Below are 23,328 nucleotides of genomic sequence, written 5' to 3'. Positions count from 1 at the left end.
TAACCTTAGAGGCCCCTCTGCCTCTTGCTGCTCCTTCTGGCCCTGTGCCAACCCGCAATGGGCCCTCCTTCTCCTCATTTGGATGAGAGCCATTACCAAGACAGGCTTGCCTGTGGCCTGCATCATTGATACCTCTGTGGATGTGTGAACAAATTGACATGTTAAATTTAGTGTGCATGTCCTTTACAGGTTTCCCTCCATCTCCAAGCCAGCAGACAAGTGCTGAGCCCTTCACCTGGCCTCCTTCTAAACATGGCATTCCCACCCCAACCCTTCCAGGTAAAGGATATCGTAGGGGAGCAGAGATAGATGTTCCTCCTGTTCATATATGAATGCAGATGGAGAGGATGCTCTTTGACCAGGGTGATGAGAGCCATGTGCAAGAAGCCTCACTTGGACACTTTTCTGCTTGTCTCCACCACCCTGGAAACTCTGTAGAGAGACCATTGTCTTGGCGGCATAGACAGACCAACCGCATGATCCCTTGTCAGCCATGACCATTCACCTGGGAGGATGGAGCTTTCAAGTCATAAGTTGGCTGCCCTCACCAGCTGTGCCCTTTGGAGGCATCCGCCTCTCTTCATCCCTGTCTCTGACTGAAGCCAATGGCAAATGGCACAGAATGGCAGTTTCACACCTTGCTGGGATCTCAATGTTATGAGACCCATGATTCGGAAACAAATCTGCTGCCATGTGGGCTTCACCATAGAGTGAGGATTACAACTGAGCATTGTTCTCATACAGTTTCCTCACGATTATTTAGTCAACCAATTGTGCTGACCTTAAACTCCACCCACCTGAAAGACCCTCTTCCCACTTTGAGGGATCACAGTTTTACATCGGACATGTTCCATTGCTGTAACTGGAATGATGGTGAGCCTTACTTTCCAGACTCGCTCCTCCCCCTTCTACCCTCCCCCTGTCACGCACCAACTTCCATCCATTACCACTGACCCACCCAAAGTCACCTTAACTCTCCCTTCTGTCACCCCTGAATCTCTCCCCATTACCCCAGACCCTATCACGATCCACCTCCACATGCCTTCCCCCCGCTCAGAGCCCACACCCATTACCATCCCCATGCCCACCCTGACCCTGCCCCCTCCCATTATCTGCGCCACCTTTCTTGCCTCCTTCCATGACCCACCCAAGGGTTCCCTTACCTGCCAGACACACACCCTGAACCTCCCACCCTACTGCATCCCACTACCCCCTCTGACTGTCACTGTTCCCTTCTACCACCAATACCCTGAATTTGCTCCCCAGGACCTCACCATCTAGCACACTCTTAACCTTCCCTGGACACCTCTCTCCCCCACCTTCCCCGGACAAAACCCCCCACATCCCCTGGACACCCCCGCCGCCCCATATTCCCCCATAAGCCTGCCTCCTCTGCCCAGCCTTGGAGCTGCCTGTGATAGACGCACCAGAAATGCGACCCTCTTAAAGGTAGGTGAAGGCAGTGACCACATACCTGGAGGTCGCTGATGAAGTGCACACCAGTCATGTACAGTCATGAAACAGATCATTCTAATTTTCTGCTGGTGGGGCACTAAATCTGGAGGGGGAATATGATTCGAGCGAGTTGGGCTTTTAATAAGCATTCATGAGATGCAAATGAACACAAATATGTTTCCCGATATGGATCAGCGGGAAAGTCGAGCCGCCTTTAACCCACCATAAAGTCGGGAGGAAAAGATTCCAAACTCATTTCTTGGCGGCGGAAAACTGACTTTACCCACTACTCCGAACATTGTGCCCCCGGCCGCCATGATTCCCACCACTAACAGGAGCGGAAAATTCCGCCTCATGATTTTTTTGCCAGAGTGATGGGTTTGTGAAGGGGATCGCCAGATATTACTGTTCACAATGTTCAGACTGTCACTTTTCAAAGGAATGTGGATGAATATCTGATTAAGTAGAATAGAGGTTTATAAGGACGATCAAAGGTGAAGGTGATTAAAGGCTTTGCAATGGTTCTTAAGCGCTGAGGTCCCCGAAAGAAAATTAAGCTCGGCCATATAATGTTAGGTGTAAGGCTAGAATGACAATCTACAACTTTGTTCAATTTACTTTGCAGAATCTATCAGGTTAGATATTAATGGGTGTTAAATGTAACCTTTGTTCTCAAGAGTAAATGGAATATACTGGTACTGGAAATCACTAGCAGCGAATACACAATACTGGCCCATTTGAATGTCATTTACTGGTTTTCAGCCATAGTTTTGGAAGCACTTCGACACAAAGGCTGAAGTATAACTTGGAAGGCAGGTTGACATTCTGACCGCATTAAAGTTAAAAGGTGAGCTCTTGACTCTCCAAGGGGTAGTCTCATACCAATTGGGTTTAATGCCAAATGCTCAATGACTGCAATCTAGTTTGAAGTCAAGTTTAAAAGGTTCCCAGGCAGTCCAATGGTCCATCTGGGAACATTTTAACCCTAATCTTCCATGCTTTTAATGTTAGCAGAGTGCACTCAGTCCATCAGCTCTCTCCTAACATTAGAATTTTCCACTGACAATTGGAAGCTGGTGAGCAAAACACTGCATGAAGGTCAAAGAGTGACAAGGGAGCCAATTATATAAGTCTGGGCTGCCAGCTGTGCACTGAGTATCTGTGGTCTAACTGGTCCCTTAAGTTAAGCTGCTTAACATCTGTCCGGAAAAAAATGGCTATGTTAGACAGCAACTAATGACAATTCTGGCTTGTCACACCCAAGTAAAGGAAAATTGGGAGCAACTAGTGGGATTTTCCTGTATGCATAATGAGGATGTGTAAAATTGCATGTTTTACTGCCAATTTCCCAACAAACGGTACCGACGAGCAAGGCTCTTTCATCTCTTACTTTCGTTGTCATATCTGGCAAGAACAGTGGATTCTGTTGTTGATTTTCTGCTCTCCATGAAGTCATCTGCACCTGTAATAGAAACAATAGTGTAAACATTATGCACATAAAGCTGGCTCAGAAATCGATAGCAGGTTCAAAATATAAAAGAATCTATGTTCAAAGTATTTGGGACTGATGTCAACGTACTGCTGCCCCCAGCAGGATTATGCTCCTTCCTTCCTTCGTCACTGCTCGTATTTAGAGTTGTAAATGCAATTTGTATGCAAGCATTCTCGAAAAGGCTGGTCCATATTCTCTGGCATTTTAGCCTTCCCTGTCTTGAGCAGGTACAGTTGGCGAGCTTGGTGTGTTGCACTGCTTGCCATGCAGTTAAACATTGTTGTCCTACAGATGGGATGTTGCAATTACCTTTCTTATTCTTGCACATCTTCTTAAACTTTGCATACACTGAACTGCAATTTGTGGATTTTAGACAGCGATCCCTAACTACTGAACAATCATTGTCCTTCTTTACATGGTTATATATACTCATCAGTCTTGAATGTTGACTCCAGTCAGGCTGTATTTCTGGATTAACAGGAACTGTTCTGGAGAGCTCTGCACAAAAAGGAAAGCAGATGCTCAAATGTCAAACACCCTTTAGCAAGTTATCTAAAATACATTGACACATGTCAACAGTAACTTAGATACACCTGTTTAAGCCCATAACAATATTGGCTGAAACATTTTACTTTGATTTGACCTTTCACTCTAGCAGCCAAACTCTTTGTCACATTTTTTTAGGAATTCAGGAAATTTGAGGAACAGAAAAGGACATTTGGCCCGATAAGACAGTCTGCTTTGAGTTAATCTCGACCCTGCTTTTCTGCCTTCTCACCAAATACTTTCTCTAAAGCATATGGACTTGCCTCCCCAACTCAGTAGAATGACCTTATCTAATAATTTGTTCCATATGTTTATTCATTACTCTTTCTGTGAAATAGTGCTCACTGAATTCCCTATTTACTCCAAACTTGCACAGTTTTAAATTGTGGGGTATATTTTTCGATTGGTGCTGTTCCTATATAAACATTTAACATGTTTGTACTAAGTCCCTCTGTAATTTTTAAGCAGGTGATAACCCTGGATAAAAATTTCACCTTATATTTCCATTGATTGAATTTACAAACAGCTTGCTGTTCTTTGATGCCACCTCATTATACAGTTCTGGGTATTGCATTACCTCCTTGGCTGGTGCAGTGTGTCCCAAGTGGTCTGAGAAAGTTGCATGATTTGTCTTCAAGACAGTTGCACTCCTTAAATGCTGGGTAACTGTCAGTTAAGTACTGGATGGTTAGGTTACAACTGCTGAGATCCTTTACTGTGCAAGCTTCACCTGCAACGAATTAAAAGAATATTATATTTGAATGTATTTGTTAGATTTGCCAGAATGCAGATGATTTAGTACAGTCTGAATTATCCAAGAAGCCATGGTTCAAATTACAGCGATTGGAAACAAATCAAGCTGGTCCGTGTTTTTAATTTTTACCATTTCTGTGAAGTTGCCTTCAGAAGAGTCTTTCCATATGAAATCTCTTCGTGGAAAAGGTTCTATGACTTGCCACTAACTTCCAGGCAAATCTCATTCTAACAAACTCAGAGAGACTGCAAATCTAGTCCTCTTCACCAGCAACCCACTTTTAGCAATATCTAATGTCTTTCACCTACCGTAGCAGAACTTCAGCTGAGTCCAGTGCTGGTGTGAGGTTTGTAATAATTGCGTTTGCTTGATTTGATTGTGTGCCTCTTCACAGTCAGGGACTATTGAGTGCTGTGGTGTTGTTTTCAACTAATGGATTAAACACTTCCTTTCTCCAACTCTGGTTATTTTATTCCTCATTGAGTCTCCTACCTTTCACGGTGTTTCCCAGTTGGAAAGGCACTCAAGGTCCTTCCCAATAATGCTTTGAATCTGGTTGCTCCAATTGGGAGTGCACTTGCCCTGTGGCCTCACTCAGTGTGCAGTTTAACTAGTTCATGTGTGATGCTGTGTCAGGTCTGTGTTGAGCAGATAGAAAATGCAGCATTTCACTGCAGACTTTTAAAACTTTTAATGGCCAACAATTCATTTTCTTTATTTCGTTCATTATTTATTATTAGCCTGTCTCTTTATTTTTAGCTTTTTTTTAAACTTCCTCTTCAGGGTGTCTACCTGAACGATGATCATTTGCTGAAAATGAAAGCAGAAATTGTTCTGTCTGAGGCATTTATCAATGCCACTCTGTGACAGCCATTAAAAGGTACAAGCAATTGCAGTTTCCTTTCTTTATGATTTTAGGCATCAGTTTATGGCCCATCGCACAGAGTACAGAAACTCTAAGGAGAAGGCAGAGGTGGAAGGCAAGGGGATGTAAGGTGATGTGGGCAACGCACCAGCAGGCTGCTGTCTGGGACGTCTTGATTATTGTGAGGTTCATTTAAGTTCCAGCAGTGCACTCATCTAACAATCACATGCATGAGTCACATGCTCCCAGACTCACAATGCCATTAACACAAAGCACCCCTTTCTCATCCCCCATTGGTCCCCGTCAACTCATGGCTTCCCACTCATCATCAAATAATTGCCAGTCAGCAACCAAGAACGGGAAAGTGCTCCAAAACAATAAGATTTACATGCTTCAAATATGCAACAGAAACTTAACTATATAACATTGTCTAACAAACCTATGTGCATATCCTTGTGCAACTAAAAATTCATAATCTTTATTTTCCTATTGTTTCTACATGATGCAACCCCTATGGCTTCAGCAGAGTTAGAGAAATGCTGTCACATCCCCGCTCTGACTGTTGAGATGCTCTTGGTTGGCATCCTCTGGGTTTGGAGCCCATGAGGGCCCCATCAAAGACTGGTTTACCTGCCCCTCAGCAGGAGCAGACTCCGCCATTGGGTTATGAGGTAGCATGTCGAGGACTGAGTTGGGGGGGTGGGGGTGGGTGTGGGGGTGGGGGGCAATGGCTGTGAAGTGGAAGCACTTTTGATTGGAGTCTCCCCTATGCCCGCTGCTGCCATCATCCGTCATGACCCAGGCTGCTAGCACTGTGCTGATATTCATAAAGTGCAAGCCATTGTTGAAGGTCTGCAGGTACTTGTTTGATAGCAGCTTTTAATGATCAATATATCGGCTGAAGAAGACATTATTGCAACAGCCTGCAACAATATCCCACTTGTGCTAGAGGCAGACTCTCCCAATCTCATTGCAAGAGTGCACAGTGAGATAGAAACTCCTGTCTATACATCACACGTTGTCTGCTGCTGCTCAGTAACTATCCTCATCATCAACAGCCACCAAGGCACAGCATCTGCAACAGCTGAGCAGAGGCTGAACTGTCCTGTGTCCTCTGACTCAGACTCTCCACTGCTCTCCCTGACTCCTCCATCTGCTCTCTCTCTCTTGTGAAGTGTGAATCACTAGGTAGAAACCCAGTTCTCTGTCTAATTAGTTCCACCAATGTGAGAGTATCTGAGCTGGCGCATGGTCTGCATGAGTCCTATGGCGATGCTCCTTCAGGGGGAGTGACCTCCTCTAAGGAATCGTCATTGACCTGGCCAACTGTGACCATTTCTTGCTGCATGCATGAAAACCCTGTGGGAGATTAAGGACATGACTGTGTGCTGTCTTGGTAGGAATATTTAAAGTGATCATTATGATCATATTTCACTAGCTGTTGACATCAAGTCAACATGAGCAAGTGTTGTGTGTCAGGTTGTTGTCTGTCACCAGGCAACAAGGAGGCCCCATCTCCCCACTTCCAATGGGCAGGCATGCCAAGACTCCAATCATCACCAGCACCACCTCTTCTGTAGTTATTCATTGCGAGATCTGTGGAGACCACACCCAGGTTCTCTGCTCCTTCCTGTGCTCTATGGTGCTGTGAGGAGGGATAGATCAGAGACCTATAAGTGTGAGTAATGGCATGTGTTGAACAGATGGATGGAGAATATTTATTGAGGGTGACTATCGGTGTAGGCATGATATTATAAGGGCGACGGAGAATGTCAGTGGTGGATGGACAGATGGGAATACGAGAAAGTGCAGAGAGGGATGGTTACACCTGCAAGGTAAGTTGGCGTGAGGAGTGATGTGCTGCAGTACACTTGAAAAGGCAGAGTGAAAGGGTCTCCTATAGAATCCAGGGGTGTGGTTTCACACTTCTGCTGCTGATCTCTTCAATAATCTCCAATCACACCTTCTTTGTGTCACCAGCAGTTTCTTCCTCCTGTTGCTAGGAAACAGTATCTCCCTCTGGGACCACAAAGCTCCCAGCAGCACATTGGGGAGGTGTTGGTTAAGTGGGCATGGCTTTACCCATCACGATTCCCTCTAATGATTATTTCCCTGTCCCTAACAACACTAACTGCTTCACTTTACTTGTTTGGAGTGTTCCTTTAAATACTGGAGTTTAGATCTTGTTATGTTCCTACCCTTAGTTTCTCAGAGCAGTTTCCTAGATCCAACCATCTTCGGCTGCTTCATCAATGACCTTCCCTCCATCATAAGGTCAGAAGTGGGGATGTTCGTTGATGATTGCACAATGTTCAGCTCTTAGTGTGCAGGGGACAATTTCAAAGTTTGTGGATGATATGAAGCTTGGGTGTGTTGTAAACTGCAAGGAGGATAATGTAAAACTTCCAAAGGACATAGACAAGTTAGTGGAGTGGGCAGATAGGCGGCAGATGAAGTTCAATGTGGAGAAGTGTGAGGTGATGCATTTTGGTAGGAAGAACATGGATAGACAATATAAATTAGGGGGTAAAATTTTGAAGAAGGGGAAGGAGCAGAAAGTCCTGGGTGTATATGTGCATAGATCATTGAGGGTGGCAGAACTGGTGGAGAGAGCAGTTAATAAAGCATATAGTATCCTGGGCTTTATTAATAGGGGCAGAGAGCAAGGAGGTTATATAAGACACTCGGTGGACCTGAGCTGGAATATTATGTGCAGTTCTGGGCACCACATTTTGGAAGGATGTGAACATATTGGAGAGAGTGCAGGAGAGATTTACAAGAATGGTTCCAGGGATGAGAAACTTCAGTTACGAAGATAGATTGGAGAGGTTGGGACTGTTCTCCTTGGAGAGAACAAGACTAAGAGGAGATTTGATAGAGATGTTCAAAATCATGAGGGGGGTTAGACAGAGTAGATAGGGAGAAGCTGTTCCCGCTTGTAAAAGGACCTAGGACGAGAGGGCACAGATTTAAAGTGATTTGCAAAAGAAGCAAATGCGATGTGAGAAAAAACTTTTTCACACAGCGAGTGGTTTGGGTTTGGAATGCACTGCCTGGAAGTGTGGTGGAGGCGGGTTCAATCAAGGCATTCAAGAGGGCATTGGATGATTATTTGAATAGAAACAATGTGTATGGGTATGGGGAAAAGGCAGGGCAATGGCACTAGATCATAATGCCCATTTGGAGAGCCTGTGGAGACATGGTGGGCTGATTGGCCTCCTTCTGTGCCATTAAGATTCTGTGATTCTGTGATTTACTACTCCTCAGATACTGAAGCAGCCAGTGTCCATATGCAGCAAGACCTATGCGACATTCAGACTTGGGCTGATAAATGGCAAGCAACATTCGTGACACACAAGTGCCAGGCAATGAACATCTCCAACAAGGGAGAATAAACATCCATGGGGGTTACCATTGACCAGAAGCTGAATTGTACCAACCATATAAATACTGTGTCTACAAGAGCAGGTCAGTGGTTGGGAATTCTGCAGCGAATAATTCACCTCCTGACTCCCCAAAGCCTGTCCACTATCTGCAAGGCACAAGTCAGGAGTGTAATGGAATACTCCTCACTTGCCTGGATGAGTGCAGCTCCCACAACACTCAAGTAGCTCGACACCATCCAGGGCAAAGCAGCTCACTTGATCTGCAACCCATCCACAAACATTCACTCCCTCCATCACCGACTCACAGTAGCAGCAATGTGTACCATCCACAAGATGCACTGCAGGAATTCACCGAGGCTCCTTCGACAGCACCTTCCAAACCCACGACCGCTACCACCTAGAAGGACAAGGGCAGCAGATACATGGGAACACCAACAACTGGAATTTCCCCTTCAAGCCACTCACCATCTTGACTTGGAAATATATCGCCGTTCCTTCACTGTCGCTGGGTCAAAATCCTGGAACTCCCTCCCTAACAGCACTGTGGGTGTTCCTACACCACATGGACTGCAGCAGTTCAAGAAGGCAGCTCACCATCAACCTTCATAAGGGTAATTAGGGATGGGCAACAAATGCTGGCCTAGCCAGTGATACCCACATCCCATGAATGAATAAAAAAAAGTGAGTCATCATCATGCCTACCAATGCTGACTGAAAAAGAAGTCTGGGAATCATATGTGAATGAAATGGCTAAGCTTACAAACCACAGACACATGTGCTGCACAGAGTTCACGCTCTCAGCATGTATGCGCATCAAAATGCATTCTGTATACTGTGGGAGTTTGCATTTCTCTATGATCAGTCGATAAAAGGCACAGAGGAGTGAATTATTGCAGATCTTCCCTTCCTTTTCTTGTCATCCTAACCACACCCCGACCCCTCCCCCTGCTCCCCCCCACCCCACCAACAAAACTGATGCCGCTCAGGCCTCTCAGTAACAGGCAACCTGAAAATACTGAATTGCAGCCATTTGGTCTGAATATTTGTCCTACCATTTATTAGCCAGTACTTCCTCATCACAACACATCACAAGGAAACAAAATACATATTCATTAACCATCCATTATGTAAACATGGGGTGTTACATTACAAACATTAGAAAGCACTACAATCTCAAATAATGACACATCAACATCTCCCCCACCAACATCTCGCCCACCGACATCTCACCCACCGACATCACGCCCACCGACATCACGCCCACCGACATCGCGCCCACCGACATCGCGCCCACCGACATCTCGCCCACCGACATCTCGCCCACCGACATCTCGCCCACTGACATCGTGCCCACCAACGTCGCGCCCACCGACGTCGCACCCACTGACATCTCACCCACCGACATCGCGTCCACCGACATCACGTCCACCGACATCGCGTCCACCGACATCTTGCCCATCAACATCGTGTCCACCGACATCTCACCCATTGACATTGCACCCACCAACATCTCACCCAATGAACAGCCATCATGAATCAACATGTTGCCTTTGCTGCATCCAGTGCTCTTGGCCACTTCTTATTACTTTGTGGAATGAATTAGTTTGGCTGGACGCTGCTGTCTGTGATGGTGGAGATTACGGGAGAAAGCTGAGTAGGATCAGCCAAAAGTGTTGAGTGGATGACGACACAAATACTTACATAAAAACAAAAAACTACTGTGGATGCTGCAAATCCAAAACAAAAACAGAATTACCTGGAAAAACTCAGCAGGTCTGGCAGTTCTGTTGAAGGGTCGTGAGGACTCGAAACATCAACTCTTTTCTTCTCCGCCAATGCTGCCAGACCTGCTGAGTTTTTCCAGGTAATTCTGTTTTTGTTACACAAATATTTACGTCTTGTTCCTTGCAGTCCTGTTGGTCTCTTTTCTGGTTGAGGATGGAATTTTCATAGAGTGTCCTTCTGTTAGTTGCCTGCTTGTTCACTACTGTTCTTCTCTGCATGTGATAGGGTTAAAGAACTTTACTCTGATCCATTGCTTACCACTTAGCTTTGTCTAGAACCTGCTGCTTTTCGTGTTTAGCATGCAGGTAACCCTCTGTACTTGTATCTCATTCTAAGCATGCCTGATACATTGCATTGAACCAGGCTTGGCTTCTTGGCTGGGTGGTAATCAAAGTGTAAGGGCTGTGTTAGGCCACAATGTTACATATTGTGTAGTACACAATTCTGTTAGTTAATGGTCCACGGCACCTCAAGAATGTCTAGGTTTGGCTGTTAGGTGTGCTCCATTTAGTATAGTAGTGTGGCACATACACAATATAGGGTCCTCATGGTGAAGAGCAGGCTTTGTATGATGGGGGTCACTTCCATTCCGTTATTATCATGTGCAGGCATGTCTGTGATAGGTAGCTTGGTGAGGATGAAGTCATGCAGGTTTCATCTTGTTTCCCTCACCATCTGCTGTAGAACTCACTCATGCATCCTTCAGTACTTGACCAGGCTCAAGCGCTAATTCTTTCTGGCAGAGACTAGAAAGTGAAGCTGGTGTTTTCCACTTCCCTGCTCACCAGCCTGTTGTTTGCTGCCTGTTTAAATCAGTAAGTGAAAAATCACAGGCTGGTGAGCGGGGATGGGAAAACCTCAGCCTGTGAGTGGTTCGGGTATTTAACCATGAGAAGCAACAACTGTTGAGGTTGATGCGTTTTTCACTTGACACTGGTGGACCTGTAAGTTGCCAGGTGTCCTCCAGACAGGAATCAGTTAACCTGAGACAGATTGAGGAACAATCCTGGGTTTATTTGGATTGCGTCACTGGGAATTTCCACAGGGTTTCTCTTCAGCACAGACGTTGGAAAGGTTGAGCAGGTTGGCCTTATACTCATTAGAGTTTAAAATAATGAGAAATGATCTTATTGAAGTGTATAAGACCCTGAGGAGACTTAATTAGGGGAATGCCCAGAGGGTGAACTAGGGGGTACAGTTTAAAAATTAGGGGTCTGCCATTTAAGACTGAGATGAGGAAGAATTCCTTCTCTCAAAGGGTCATTAATCTTTGGGATTCTTAAGGCTAGAACCAGATCAGCCATGAACTTATTGAATGGCAGAGCAGGCTCGAGGGGCTGAATGGCCTAATTCTGCCGCTAATTCTTGTGTTCATATGGAACCTTGGCAGAGGTTGGACAGAAACCCAACTAAACGAGCAACAAACCAGGTTTCCACCAAATATGCGCCAGAGTTACAAAGTGAAGCAAGTGAAGCCCTGAGGAGATTCATGGCAAGTGTCTCAGTTTCCCACCGGGAGATGAGTTAACCCACTGAACCATGAGGGGAAAGCTGTCAGATTGTATTAATGCTAGATTAGAGTCAGTACTGAACCTTGCAGAGGTCATTTCACTCAGAGTATTCAAGAGTCTTTAGTGAGAGTTGACGCAATGAGCTCACCCATTCTAGACTGGATTCTAAATGAGCAGTGTACATCTTTTTTTCTATCCCATCTTAGATTTAGGATTAACTCTGAAGCATGCCATTATATACTTCCAGTCTCAGGAGACCATCAGCCTACTGAGGTAACTATAAACATTTCAACTCTGGGCTACAGCACTGAGTGCTAATTTAAGCCTTTGTAAAGAAAGGTCAGCAGTTATTTCTACAGGTCAGTGAGTCAGTGACTCAAGGACATAAATTTAAGAGCATCACTAAAAGAACAAAGGGAGAGAGTTGGTGATTATTTCTAAGAAGACAATTGCCGCAATATAGAATTAATCTGTCAAAAATTATAAATGAAGCAGATTCTACAAACACTTTTAAAAGGGAAGCAAAATTCATTTAAACAGAAAAAGAATTAAAGCGTATTGGGACAAGGCAAGGAATGGGGCTTAGTGAATTACTAAAATACAAATTTTACTGATGAAATAAACTTTATGAATAATTATTGTCTGTTAAAAATACTGCTAAATGATTTGTAAAACAAAATCATTATATCTGCAATCCTATATAATAGGCTTTCAATGTAATTGTTTTTCACATTTTAAGGCTAGAAAAATTCTAACTTCTGTGATTCGTGTGACAATTACTTAATCTTGGACACTGAATTTCAGTTCAACAACTTCCAAAGTCCAGCGCTGATAACAAATTTGACCATTTGAAAATATATATTAACAGAGTATATATTAATTCATATCATCATAAAAACAAGAGAGAAATTGCAGATTTTTGTAAGTCAGGGAATTGCAATATGTAAAATTGCAGACTTTGTAATATAGCCCCGATATTAAAAATACTCCTTTTAAAAATGTGAGCCGCTTTATCAAATTACAGCATGAGCATTCAGGACAAACATGTTGACAATACAGCTTTCATTTAATAGTTACCTGTTATGTTGCAGGCTTCTTCAGTTAAGTCCCATACATTTTTACAGCCGTTTGTGTCAGAGATGCACAATGCCTTTACCTGAAGACAATCAGTGGTCCTGCTACCAGTACTAATGGTGATTTGAGACATTAAAATTGCTGCAAAAAAGAATATTGAGAAAGCATTATTACCAACATTCAGCTCCAATTTGTTTCCAATCATGTACAGCAATTATCTTTGCAAATAGTATTTGGTCTACTGGTAAGGTTACTTGTATTGATTGGGGCTGCAAAGTTCCATTGTGGGATATTAGGCTGGATTTTCCCCTTCGTGCAAAGCTGGGTTTCCTGCAAGATTCTGCTGTCAGGAGGGAGCCGAGAGGTCACATCACCACTGCACCAAAGTGGTGGACAACAGTTAAAGTGGAAAATGAGCCATGACAAATAGTTTCAGTTGCAGATTTCGTAAACCTTAGGCGAGTTAAAAGTAGGTGTTCAGACTCAAATCGGAGAACGGCAGCTTCTGCTAAGCCCTCTCTCCTTCCGACAGAAGACTTTAGGTCAGAGAACAGTGGTAACAGAAGGCATGGGGATCAAATGGAAACCCAAGCTCCACCCCACCCGCTCCCTGTCCCACTCTCACCACATAAGCAGTTACAGTATAAAGTCTTGTTAAAGTCAATCTGGTGTAAATGTTGACCCCATGACTTTTGGCCTAAAAAATTAGTCTCAAAAATTCAGCTGTTAGGTGAGTCTATATGGCACCTGAGACGAAAGAAGAGAACAGGTCTACTACAATTTACCAGAGATTTTTCAACAGAGAATGGTTAGATACCGAGCATCGACTCCCAATTAAATAACGGTGACATGGGCAATGATGGAAAGAACAAGAAAGGAGCAGTTCAGCCAAGCAGTTTATCATTTGGACATGATTTTATCTCTCACATATATACATATGTGTGAGTTTCCTTAAGTACCAAGTTACTATATCAAATAAACTTCCAGCCAGAAAGGTTTTCTCTGGTTATTGAAATGTAAATGTATCCTTTAACTTTCCATTTGCCATATCGCAATTAAGAGCAATCAAAGAAAATCTCCCTTCTTCTCGCTTAGATATTGTCATGGTATTTTGCTTTTGTACTTTCTACACCCTTAACTGTGGATTTATGAAATATTTAAATATGTTGCATTAATAATTAATTGTGGAGCCAAAATGACTTGTGAAGAGAACATTGTAAACTGTGTCTGCATAATCTGAAAAAAATCTTGTGATTTATGATCACTCAGAGCTGGAAGAAGCCAATCATGAGGAGGAGACCTGCACTGGGGGCCAAAATACTTTTAAAATAAATAGAATTCTATGGCACACACCCCAGATCCATGCCCTCCACAAAACCCACCCTCCCCATTCAGCCCCAGCACCTCACACCCCCTCTTTAACAGCCTCCTCCCTAACACCCTTCTCCTCAACTACCCCCCTCCTGTCAACATGTCCTCCCCCCTCCCCCCCGACACCCACCTTCTCAACAAACCTCCTCCCCAACAATCGCTCCCTAATTCTCCCCCTCCCCAACAGCCCACCTCTCCAACAAACCCCTCCAAATCCTCCTCCCCAACATCTCTTCCACCCTGCACCCCGACACACAGATAGGTGTATGCAACTCTATGGCTCAATGATAATGAGGTTCTGAGGGCCAGTTCCAGGTGAGCCTGCTCGAATTTCCTCAGAATTGTGATGAGCAGATGATGACGTTATGGGTGAGCAATAAAAGGGAATAATCACAGGTCATTCCAAACGATTGAGGAATACCATGTTAAACTACTTTTTAATTAACCAAATAGATTTGATTGGGAAACAGAAAATTGTGTTACTATCAGTGAAGGAGCTATAGGGAAGATGGAAAAAAAATTCAGCATTAGGTTAGTGAAGTGATTAAACTAAATAACTAAAGACCAGAACATATTAAACCTATAACATGCAGTTTGATTGGAAGGTTTCAATTGATTTTGATCCAAAACGGGGTTAAATGACAGAGGAAGTAATTGATACTCAAATTTTAAAACAAGCAACCATTTGGAAGTTTGGAATTAGCAGACCAAGATCGGTGTAAAGTGAAGCAGTGCAGAGCAATCTAGTATCTCCAAGAAGTTTGCAGACAGAGCAATTGCAAATGAACTAATATTGTTAGTGGTTCTATCCCACTGCTGACTGGAAACAGTAAACCTGGGGATGTGTTTAAGGTGGTGGAATCAATAGTAATGTTGGAGAATTTCCAGCCTCAAATATACTGAAGGCGTTTGTTAATCACTCAGAAACACAGGTGAGAGCGGAAGAGTGGAAACTAGGAAGCTCCAGTTACCTCATCCTATTCCAGGAAATACGAAGGCTGGCTATCCCATTGTGATGTGTTATGGAGCTCATCATTAGCTTGTGGCTTGGCCCTGAATGAAGACTCCCCCACCATGGCATTGTACAACTTATGAAATGGGGCTCAGATGGAAAAATATGGCATATCTAGAAAGTATTGCATTACCAATAATGATGTTTTCAGTAGTCCATGAGTAAATGTTTCCCTTCACACTGGCCAAAGTTACTCAAATTTGGGTTAACATATTTTGGCGGCCGATTACTGCCTCTGTCATTTAACCCTGTTTTGGATCAAATTCAAATGAAACCTTCCAATCAAACTGCATGTTTAATACGTTCTGGTCTTTAGCTCTGTAGTTATGCCCTGGGGATGGCTGCAATGGTTAAATCTGATTAACCTGCAGCCATTCAAATTGATGCAGGCAGCACACAAACTTTGCGCTATCTGGTAATTGTAGTTATTGTGGCGTGCAGGCCAGTGGTGAATGCAATGCTGAGTGGCTGCATATCTTAGAGCAGGGGACACACATTCATGTGAGGCTAGCACCAATTAAAAGTAGCCTGTACTACTTAAAGCTAAACTGCACCTCTTAAAGGCAAGGTGCATTCTGGCTGCAGCAAGGGCTGGTCCTGGTTAAAGAAGAACATAAGAACATAAGAAATAGGAGCTGGAATAGGCAGGCCCTTCAAGCTTGCTCTGCCATTCGTTAAGATCATGGCTGATCTTATATCATAACTCCATCTTCCTGCAATATCTCCATGCCCCTTCCTTCTCTTAGTACGCCAAAATCTGTTGCATACTGTCTTGAATATGCTCAATAACTGAGCATCCACAGCTCTCTGAGAATTCTAAAGGTTCACAACAACTTAGGTGAAGACATTTCTCTACATTCCATTCCTAAATACCCAACTCCTTATTCTCAAAATGTGATCCCTTATTCTAGACATTCCAACCAGGGGATGCAACTCTCAACATCTTCACTGTCAAAGCCCTTAAGATTTTATGCTTCAATTAGATCATATCTCATTATTTTAAACCCCAGGGAATATAGGCATACTCTACTCAATCGCTCATCAGAGGACAATCCCTTCATCCCAGGAACCAATCTAGTGAAACTTTGTTGCACTGCCTCAAAGGCAGGTGTATTCTTCCTTAGGTAAGGGGCTGGGTTTTCCCGTGAGCTGTGGGACCCCACTGCCAGGTCGAAATGAGTGTCCCAAGCTGCACTGCAGGGACTGAGACCGATGGAGCAGCTTTCCCGGAGGTAGCCTCCAAACTGGTCATTGGCTGCCTCAATGCTGCTGGCTCAGAGGGTCATCAGGTCTGTAGCCTCGCCAGCCCCACTGGAAAAGCTGGGAATTGCTGATACAGGTCTTGGGGGTTTGGGGGTGGGGCAGCTCAAAGTGGAGACACCCTTGCTAGCATGCACAGTGGTGAATAAATAACTGCTATCTAGACTGGTAAGTCGACGAGGTGGAAGAGAAACACCTCAGCTGGTTTGGTCTCAGTTGCAACTGTGGCCTTTTAGAAGAGGAGCCCCCTCTTTGGATCCTGGAGCCTCTAGCTCCATTGGCCACTCCAGCCTGCCGCAGGGAGGCGGGGGGAGGGGGCTGTTTTGCCAGCAAGATAATGGAGACACTCCAAAATTGCCTCTAACTGGGGCCTCAACTGTGTTAATTGGCTGTCCGCCTACATGGAGCGGGCAGGCTATCGGTTTCCTAGCCCACCCCTGGGAAAACTCCCCGGCCCTCGGATTGTATCAGGGAGCCATCCTGATCTGGTTCCCCGCTATTTTCCCAGCTTCACCAGCCCCGCCCACATATCCAAGCCCTCCTCCACAAGGCCAGGGAAGCTCAGCACAAGGAGACCAAAACTGCGCACATGGTCTCCCCAATACACTGTATAATTGTAGTAAAACTTCATTATTCTTGTATTGCAATTGCTTTGTAATAAATTATAATATACCATTTGCTTTCCTAATTGTTGCTGTGCCTCCATGTTACCTTCCTGAGAGTTATGTATAAGAACACTAAGCTCCCTCCGAAAACAAACATTTCCGAATCAGTCATCATTTAAAAAATCTTCTGCTTTTCTATTCTTCCTGCCAAAGTGGATAATTTCACACTTCCCCACATTCTATTGCATCTGTCATGTTCTTGCCCACTCACCTAACCTGCCTATATCCCTTTGCAGAGTTCAAGGCCACAAAGAAACTACAAAAATGGTACAATATGCCCGTTAGCATGTCTCATGCTGGAGGCCTTGGTACAGGAGGTGCGTGGTGGGGAGAGAGGTCCTCTCCCCTCAGAGGGCAGGAGACCCTCCAGACAGGTACGTGAAGGTAGTGGGAACAGGTAAATCATGTGGTCAATGCCAGCAACCCCTAGGACTCGGATATCATGCTAAGGGAAGCTTAATGATGAGTGTCAAGATCAGTGAATGTATCTTCACATGGTGACATGGTTTCTTTCTGTGTTGTAACCATTCTATGATTTTATGGTTCTATACTATGCCATTTACCACCAGCTGCACCATTCTCTTGCACACTGCTCAATGCACCAACAATCTTTATCCACCAAGAATCATATGTCACACCTCACCTTCATACACTTACCACTAGTGTAAGCTGTGCATTCACATCTCACAGCTTGCACACTCTGCCAGCTATTGAACTGTGGGAGGCTTATCGCCCAAACACATTGCACCACACTCACTGACACAACTCCCTCTCTATTTTGCAGCACAAGAGGCCCATAATGGACAGCAGCAACAACTATTTGACGGTGGACACGCACAGCTGCATGTGCTGATCACCCCGCCCCCTGGAGAAGACGTTGCTTGCCATCAGTGCAGTGGCATCACTGAGGCCATGGCCAGCATCGAGGATGATGGTATGTTCCTGCCTAATGCACCTTCGCAAATCCCAGTTCACACTCATTCCACAATCTGTTGTGATTTACAATTTGTAGATATTATAAATATGTAATTCTTGCTTTCCCCCATTCCTTTCCTCACCCCAACCCTGTCCTTGTGCATTTATGCTTTCAGATACCCACTCGCGCCTAACCAGACAGTGGGACAGGAGGTTCAAGAAGCGACTGAAGGGGAAGAAACACTTGGCCTGACACTCACAGCCACCTCATACTCTGGCACTGTGTGTATTCTGGATGGTAGCAAAGAGGCTGGATCTGCATGTACTGAGTCAAAGGGCATGAGTGGACTGTGGACAGGACGGAGTGATAAATAGCACAGGTGCCAGCTCCCTGAAGAGCCAGGTTGTATACAGGTTCTACTACAGAGGATTCAGGTGATGACTATGATGTGATAGTCTGCAGAAAAAGGCTGATTGGTATGCACACAGAAACACTTGATACATTGGCAGGTCCTCACTTATCACCCCACCAGCCTCCGCGTTCAAAGGATCATCCTGCGCCATTTCCGCCAACTCCACCATGATGCCACCACCAAACACATCTTCCCTTCACCCCCCCCTGGCTGCTTTCCGCAGGGATCATTCCCTCCGGGACACCCTGATCCACTCCTCCATCACCCCCTACACCTCAACTCCCTCCCACGGCACCTTTCCATGTAACCACAGAAGGTGCAACACCTGCCCCTTTACTACTCCCCTCCTCACCGTCCAAGGGCCCAAACATTCCTTTCAAGTGAAGCAGTGCTTCACTTGCACTTCCCTCAATTTAGTCTACTGCATTCGCTGCTCCCAATGCGGTCTCCTCTACATTGGAGAGCCCAAACGCAGACTAGGTGACCGCTTTGCGGAACACCTTCGGTCTGTCAGCAAGCATGACCCAGACCTCCCTGTCGCTTTCCATTTCAACACACCACTCTGCTCTCATGCCCACATGTCTGTCCTTGGCCTGCTGCATTGTTCCAGTGAAGCTCAATGCAAACTGGAGGAACAGCACCTCATCTTCCGACTAGGCACTTTGCAGTCTTCCGGACTTAATATTGAGTTCAACAATTTCAGATCATGAACTCTTTCCTCCATCCCCACCCCCTTTCCGATCCCCCTTTTCCCAATAATTTATAATTCTTTTGCAACCATATATATATTTTTTTCTTTTCCCTCCTATTTTTAAATTTAATTCGATCTATTGTTTCATCTCTACCTTTTAGCCCATTTCAATCCCTTCCCCCCCACCCCACCCACACTAGGGCCATCTGCCACTAGCTTGCTTCCCTTAATGCCCCCATTAGCACATCCTTTAGATAATATCACCACCATCAACACCCCTTTGTCCTTTTGTCTATGACATCTTTGGCAGTCTCTTCTTGGCCTCCACCTATCACTGGCCCCCTATCGAGCTCTCCTGCCCCACCCCCTTCTACCAGTTCATATTTCATCTCATTTCAATATGTCTTAGTTCTGATGAAGGGTCATTTGGACTCAAAACGTCAACTGTATCCCTCTCCGCAGATGCTGTCAGAACTACTGAGTTTTTCCAGGTATTTTTGTTTTTGTTCTAGATTTCCAGCATCCATATTTTGCTTTTATCTGCCTAAAAGTGTGCTGTCACTGTCAAGCCTCATTAAGGAGCCTGGCTGTAACTTGGTGCAAGGCTTCACACAGCGCTTGGAGCTCATCTTTTGCAGAATGGAAGAGGTGGCCAACTCCATGAGAGCACTTGCAGTGCTAACAATGGTGTCTGTGCCTGATGGTCGATGTCCCAGCTTCCACTGCAGAAAAAGCAGAAGCACCCAGCGTCTGAGTGCTGCAGTGGAAGCTCAGAATGAGGCCATGACATCTTTGGCTTGGTGCCATGCAAGCTCAGACTGCTGCCATTATGGCAGCAGTTACCAGTGCTCAAAAAATCTTTCACGATCTCTCAGCCATCCAGCAATTTGCAGTGCGACATATTACTAGGATTTCTCAGGTGCCACTCCAGAAGAGTGCCAAAGCCTCCATGGAGCACAAACCTGCATGACGCATTCATGCTTCCGCCACTGCCACTCCACCAGTGCCCTTGTTATTTGTCAGCCAGCCAGTCCAGACTGCTGCTACCCATCCTGAGATACCACAGTCCAAAGCCCAACTCTCAAAGCCCAGAGCTGCTCAAAGGATCCTGTAAGGCTATCTGCAGTCTCACTCAGTGAAAGTCAGCAGTCTTCCACCATCCATGCAGCAACCATTGCGAGTAGCACTACCTAGGAGCACAAAACAGGCAAATGCAGCTGCAAGGCTGGCACTAAGGGAATGCACAAGGATAATTAGTTGAGTTTTGTATAGAATATTTGATGTTTTGCAGTTGGTATGAAATGGTTGTTTTGTGGTGACTTTTATTTCAGGTGAGTGCTCTGATGGTCTGTAACTGAGGGATGATAATGTGTGGGACTTTGGACAATGCGCATCTGGGATTGTATTCATAGGGAGTCAAACTAAGCTCTCACAAATGACCTGTCCAGGAATTGTCTCCTCCCTTAATCCTCCTTTTCCTACTCCCTTCCTCCTCCTGAGGTCATTACTGAATCCATGGTGGCCACGACTGTGGGTTCATGAATGTCAGTTTGTGGAGAATGCAGCAAGCCATTAGAAATCAAGACACTTGCTCTGGAGAGAGCTAAAGGGCTCCTCCAGATTGGCTGAGGCAGTAGAACCCTTACTTCAACAACACAACCATCAGTTCAGTATTGCTCCTCATGGCAGCATGGCTTTCATTATATGATTGGTTGGGTTGTGGAGAGGACTCATTAGAGTAAAGCGGAGAGCCCTTGTCGCGCAGCAACCATCCTCTGGTTTGACATGGTGGACGAAAGATTGCTGGAACAATGGACTGGTGCAGGCATTAGGAAATACAGATAACTTAAGTAAGTCTGTATTTGGGTGTGTTAAGAATAAGGTATATCTTTATGTTAAGTTTAATTTGCATTTCTGTTTGTGTGTTAAGCAAAGGAGAAGTTGTGTTTTAGTTTCACTTTAAAAGATGCCTGCATTTTAATGAAGATTTTAGGACTCTTGAAGAGAAGGTAAAACAAACAAGAGTAGAAAAAAACTGTGCTGTTGCATAGCAACAGGGGCCCAGAGAGGAAGGCGACACACACACACATGCACACACATACACACACACACACACACACACACAAAACTAAAAAAGCAGTTCGAGTTCAGTTGGAAGCAGTCGCCAGGCAGAGGCAGCCTAGAAGGGACAGATAGCCAGCCCCAAACCAAAATTCAGTTGAAACCAGGATTCCAGAGAGGCTCGACAGCAGAGGGACAGATAGCAAGTCCCAAACTAAAGGAGAAGCCTGGACAGCAGAGGAAGCTGTTGAAGCAGGTTCCAAAAACTAGAGAAGAAAGTCCTCAAATTCAGTGGAGTGGAACAGGGAAGATCCAAGAGGACAGTCTAGTCAAAGGACAAGGACAGGAATCTGGAAAAGGTTCTGTTCTGTGGAAGTGAAAGTAAGGAGCAAAGAGGGGGGCTCCAAGCTTCAAGAGACAAAAGCTGCAGGATGCAGATTTAAAGCGATATAGGCATGCGAGAAGCCAGAATGTCCAAGGAGACAGCTGAAGGTCTGTAACTCTTTACTATGGGTGAGTGAAGCAGTGCTGTTCTGTTGGCACGGCTGAGTCAGTGAGAGAGAGTGTGTGGAAGAAAGCTTGAATGCACGTGGTGATTCAAGGGAGAGGAACATTGGAAGGAGAGTTTGAAACCCTGGAGGTGGACCCTTCTGGAACGCATCTGAGAGAAAGTGTCAGTTTGGGAGAAGATTCCAAAATAAATGTTTGGAGAGTGGAGATAGGAAACTCTCATGTGAAAGACAGGGTTCAGTGAGACCGGTTGACTCACGGTGGGACAAGCACCTCTGGGGAGTAGATGAGGGATCCGTAGCATCTGTTTGGGGTGGCACCTCTCACTTGGTTTCAGAGAGTGGTGCCTGACCACAGGTTGCCTATTGGTTTACATGGACTGTGTACTCACCATGAACATTAGAGTATAAGATAGCTTTTGTAACGTGTGTTATCCTTAAAAATCTGTATATATCTATAAGAGTATAGTTGTGGGTGAAGGAGTATTGCAATATAGTTCATCTTTACTTGTTCAATAAATGTTTTATTATTTTGTTTTAAGTTCATCAGCTGAATCCTGTGACTCTGTTCAGTAGCCACTCTCCACATAGCTAAACAAAAAATAAAAGTTAGGATCTATCAAACCGGGTTCTACCCTGGGACCTGGCCTGTCCAGTAGTAACATCAACTGGGATCATAACACAGGACGAATGCATGCTGACTGCCACCAGGAGAGTGGGCATCAACAGTATGATGTGCTGAGCATGATTGTACAGCCAATTGCACATTGAACAAGTGGTAACCTTTGCAGCTGTGGTACATCTCTATCCACAAAGCCATGTATGTGAAGTCAATGGTACCCTGCACACCATGGGGAGGCCCACTATCCTGGTAAAGCTATGTGTGCACTCCACCTGCTTCCTCCTGTTAAGAGACAACACAATTAAATCCCCTCTCTAGGCATACAAAGCCTCTGTCACCTCTCTGATGCAGTAATATATGATGAACATCTTACTCATGTGTAGCACAGCTTCATGCAGTCTTCATTAACTGTAAGTTTCCTCCAAAAACCCAGTGCTTCCAAACATTCAAGCAGAGCCAGTAGAAAGTAATAACCTGAAAGTTAGATAATGTCTGTAAGTTGCACTCGTGGGAACACGCTACTGAACGCATGTTCAGCTGTGCATGTTTAAGAGAAGGCGAGAGCAGTGAGATCCAAGAGACAGGTCTGGTGTCAAACCAGTGTTAGCTATTGATTGATGTTACAGGTCAGCCTATGCTGAATACTTCCGGTACATGCATGTACACCCAAGTTCATGACTCAAGATGGCATTGCCGGAAGCGGATGGAAGCAACATAGACACCATTTAGCTACTAAACCGGCACCCACAGAGTTTTTATTTCTCAGTGGAATGTAAATTTGTTGAGAATTATTAAATATTTCCTTAAATGCTTGCCATTGCTCATTTAGCATCATACCTTTTAATTTAATTTCCCAATCTACCTTAGCCATTTCCTCCCCTCATGCCTACGTAATTGACTTTAACTTTGAAAGTGATGTACATAAATCCAAAACTAAAATT

General features: G+C 44.7%; 1 protein-coding gene across 1 annotated transcript in view; it reads right to left on the bottom strand.

Annotated features, from left to right (window-relative positions):
• Window positions 1-23,328, bottom strand: part of gfral (GDNF family receptor alpha like) — a 118,314-nt gene that overhangs the window by 46,425 nt on the left and 48,561 nt on the right. The window contains exons 2-5 of the mRNA XM_078542840.1: window positions 12,872-13,009; window positions 4,071-4,223; window positions 3,035-3,445; window positions 2,846-2,917 (exon numbers count right to left, since the gene is read on the bottom strand). Of these exons, the coding sequence (XP_078398966.1) occupies window positions 2,846-2,917; window positions 3,035-3,445; window positions 4,071-4,223; window positions 12,872-13,009 (774 nt within the window). The remainder of the gene's footprint in view (window positions 1-2,845; window positions 2,918-3,034; window positions 3,446-4,070; window positions 4,224-12,871; window positions 13,010-23,328) is intronic.

This window comes from Cetorhinus maximus, chromosome 5 (genome assembly GCF_964194155.1).
Source record: "Cetorhinus maximus chromosome 5, sCetMax3.hap1.1, whole genome shotgun sequence".
Classification (NCBI taxonomy): Eukaryota; Metazoa; Chordata; class Chondrichthyes; order Lamniformes; family Cetorhinidae; genus Cetorhinus; species Cetorhinus maximus.
This window is presented reverse-complemented; position numbering and strand designations above follow the sequence as displayed.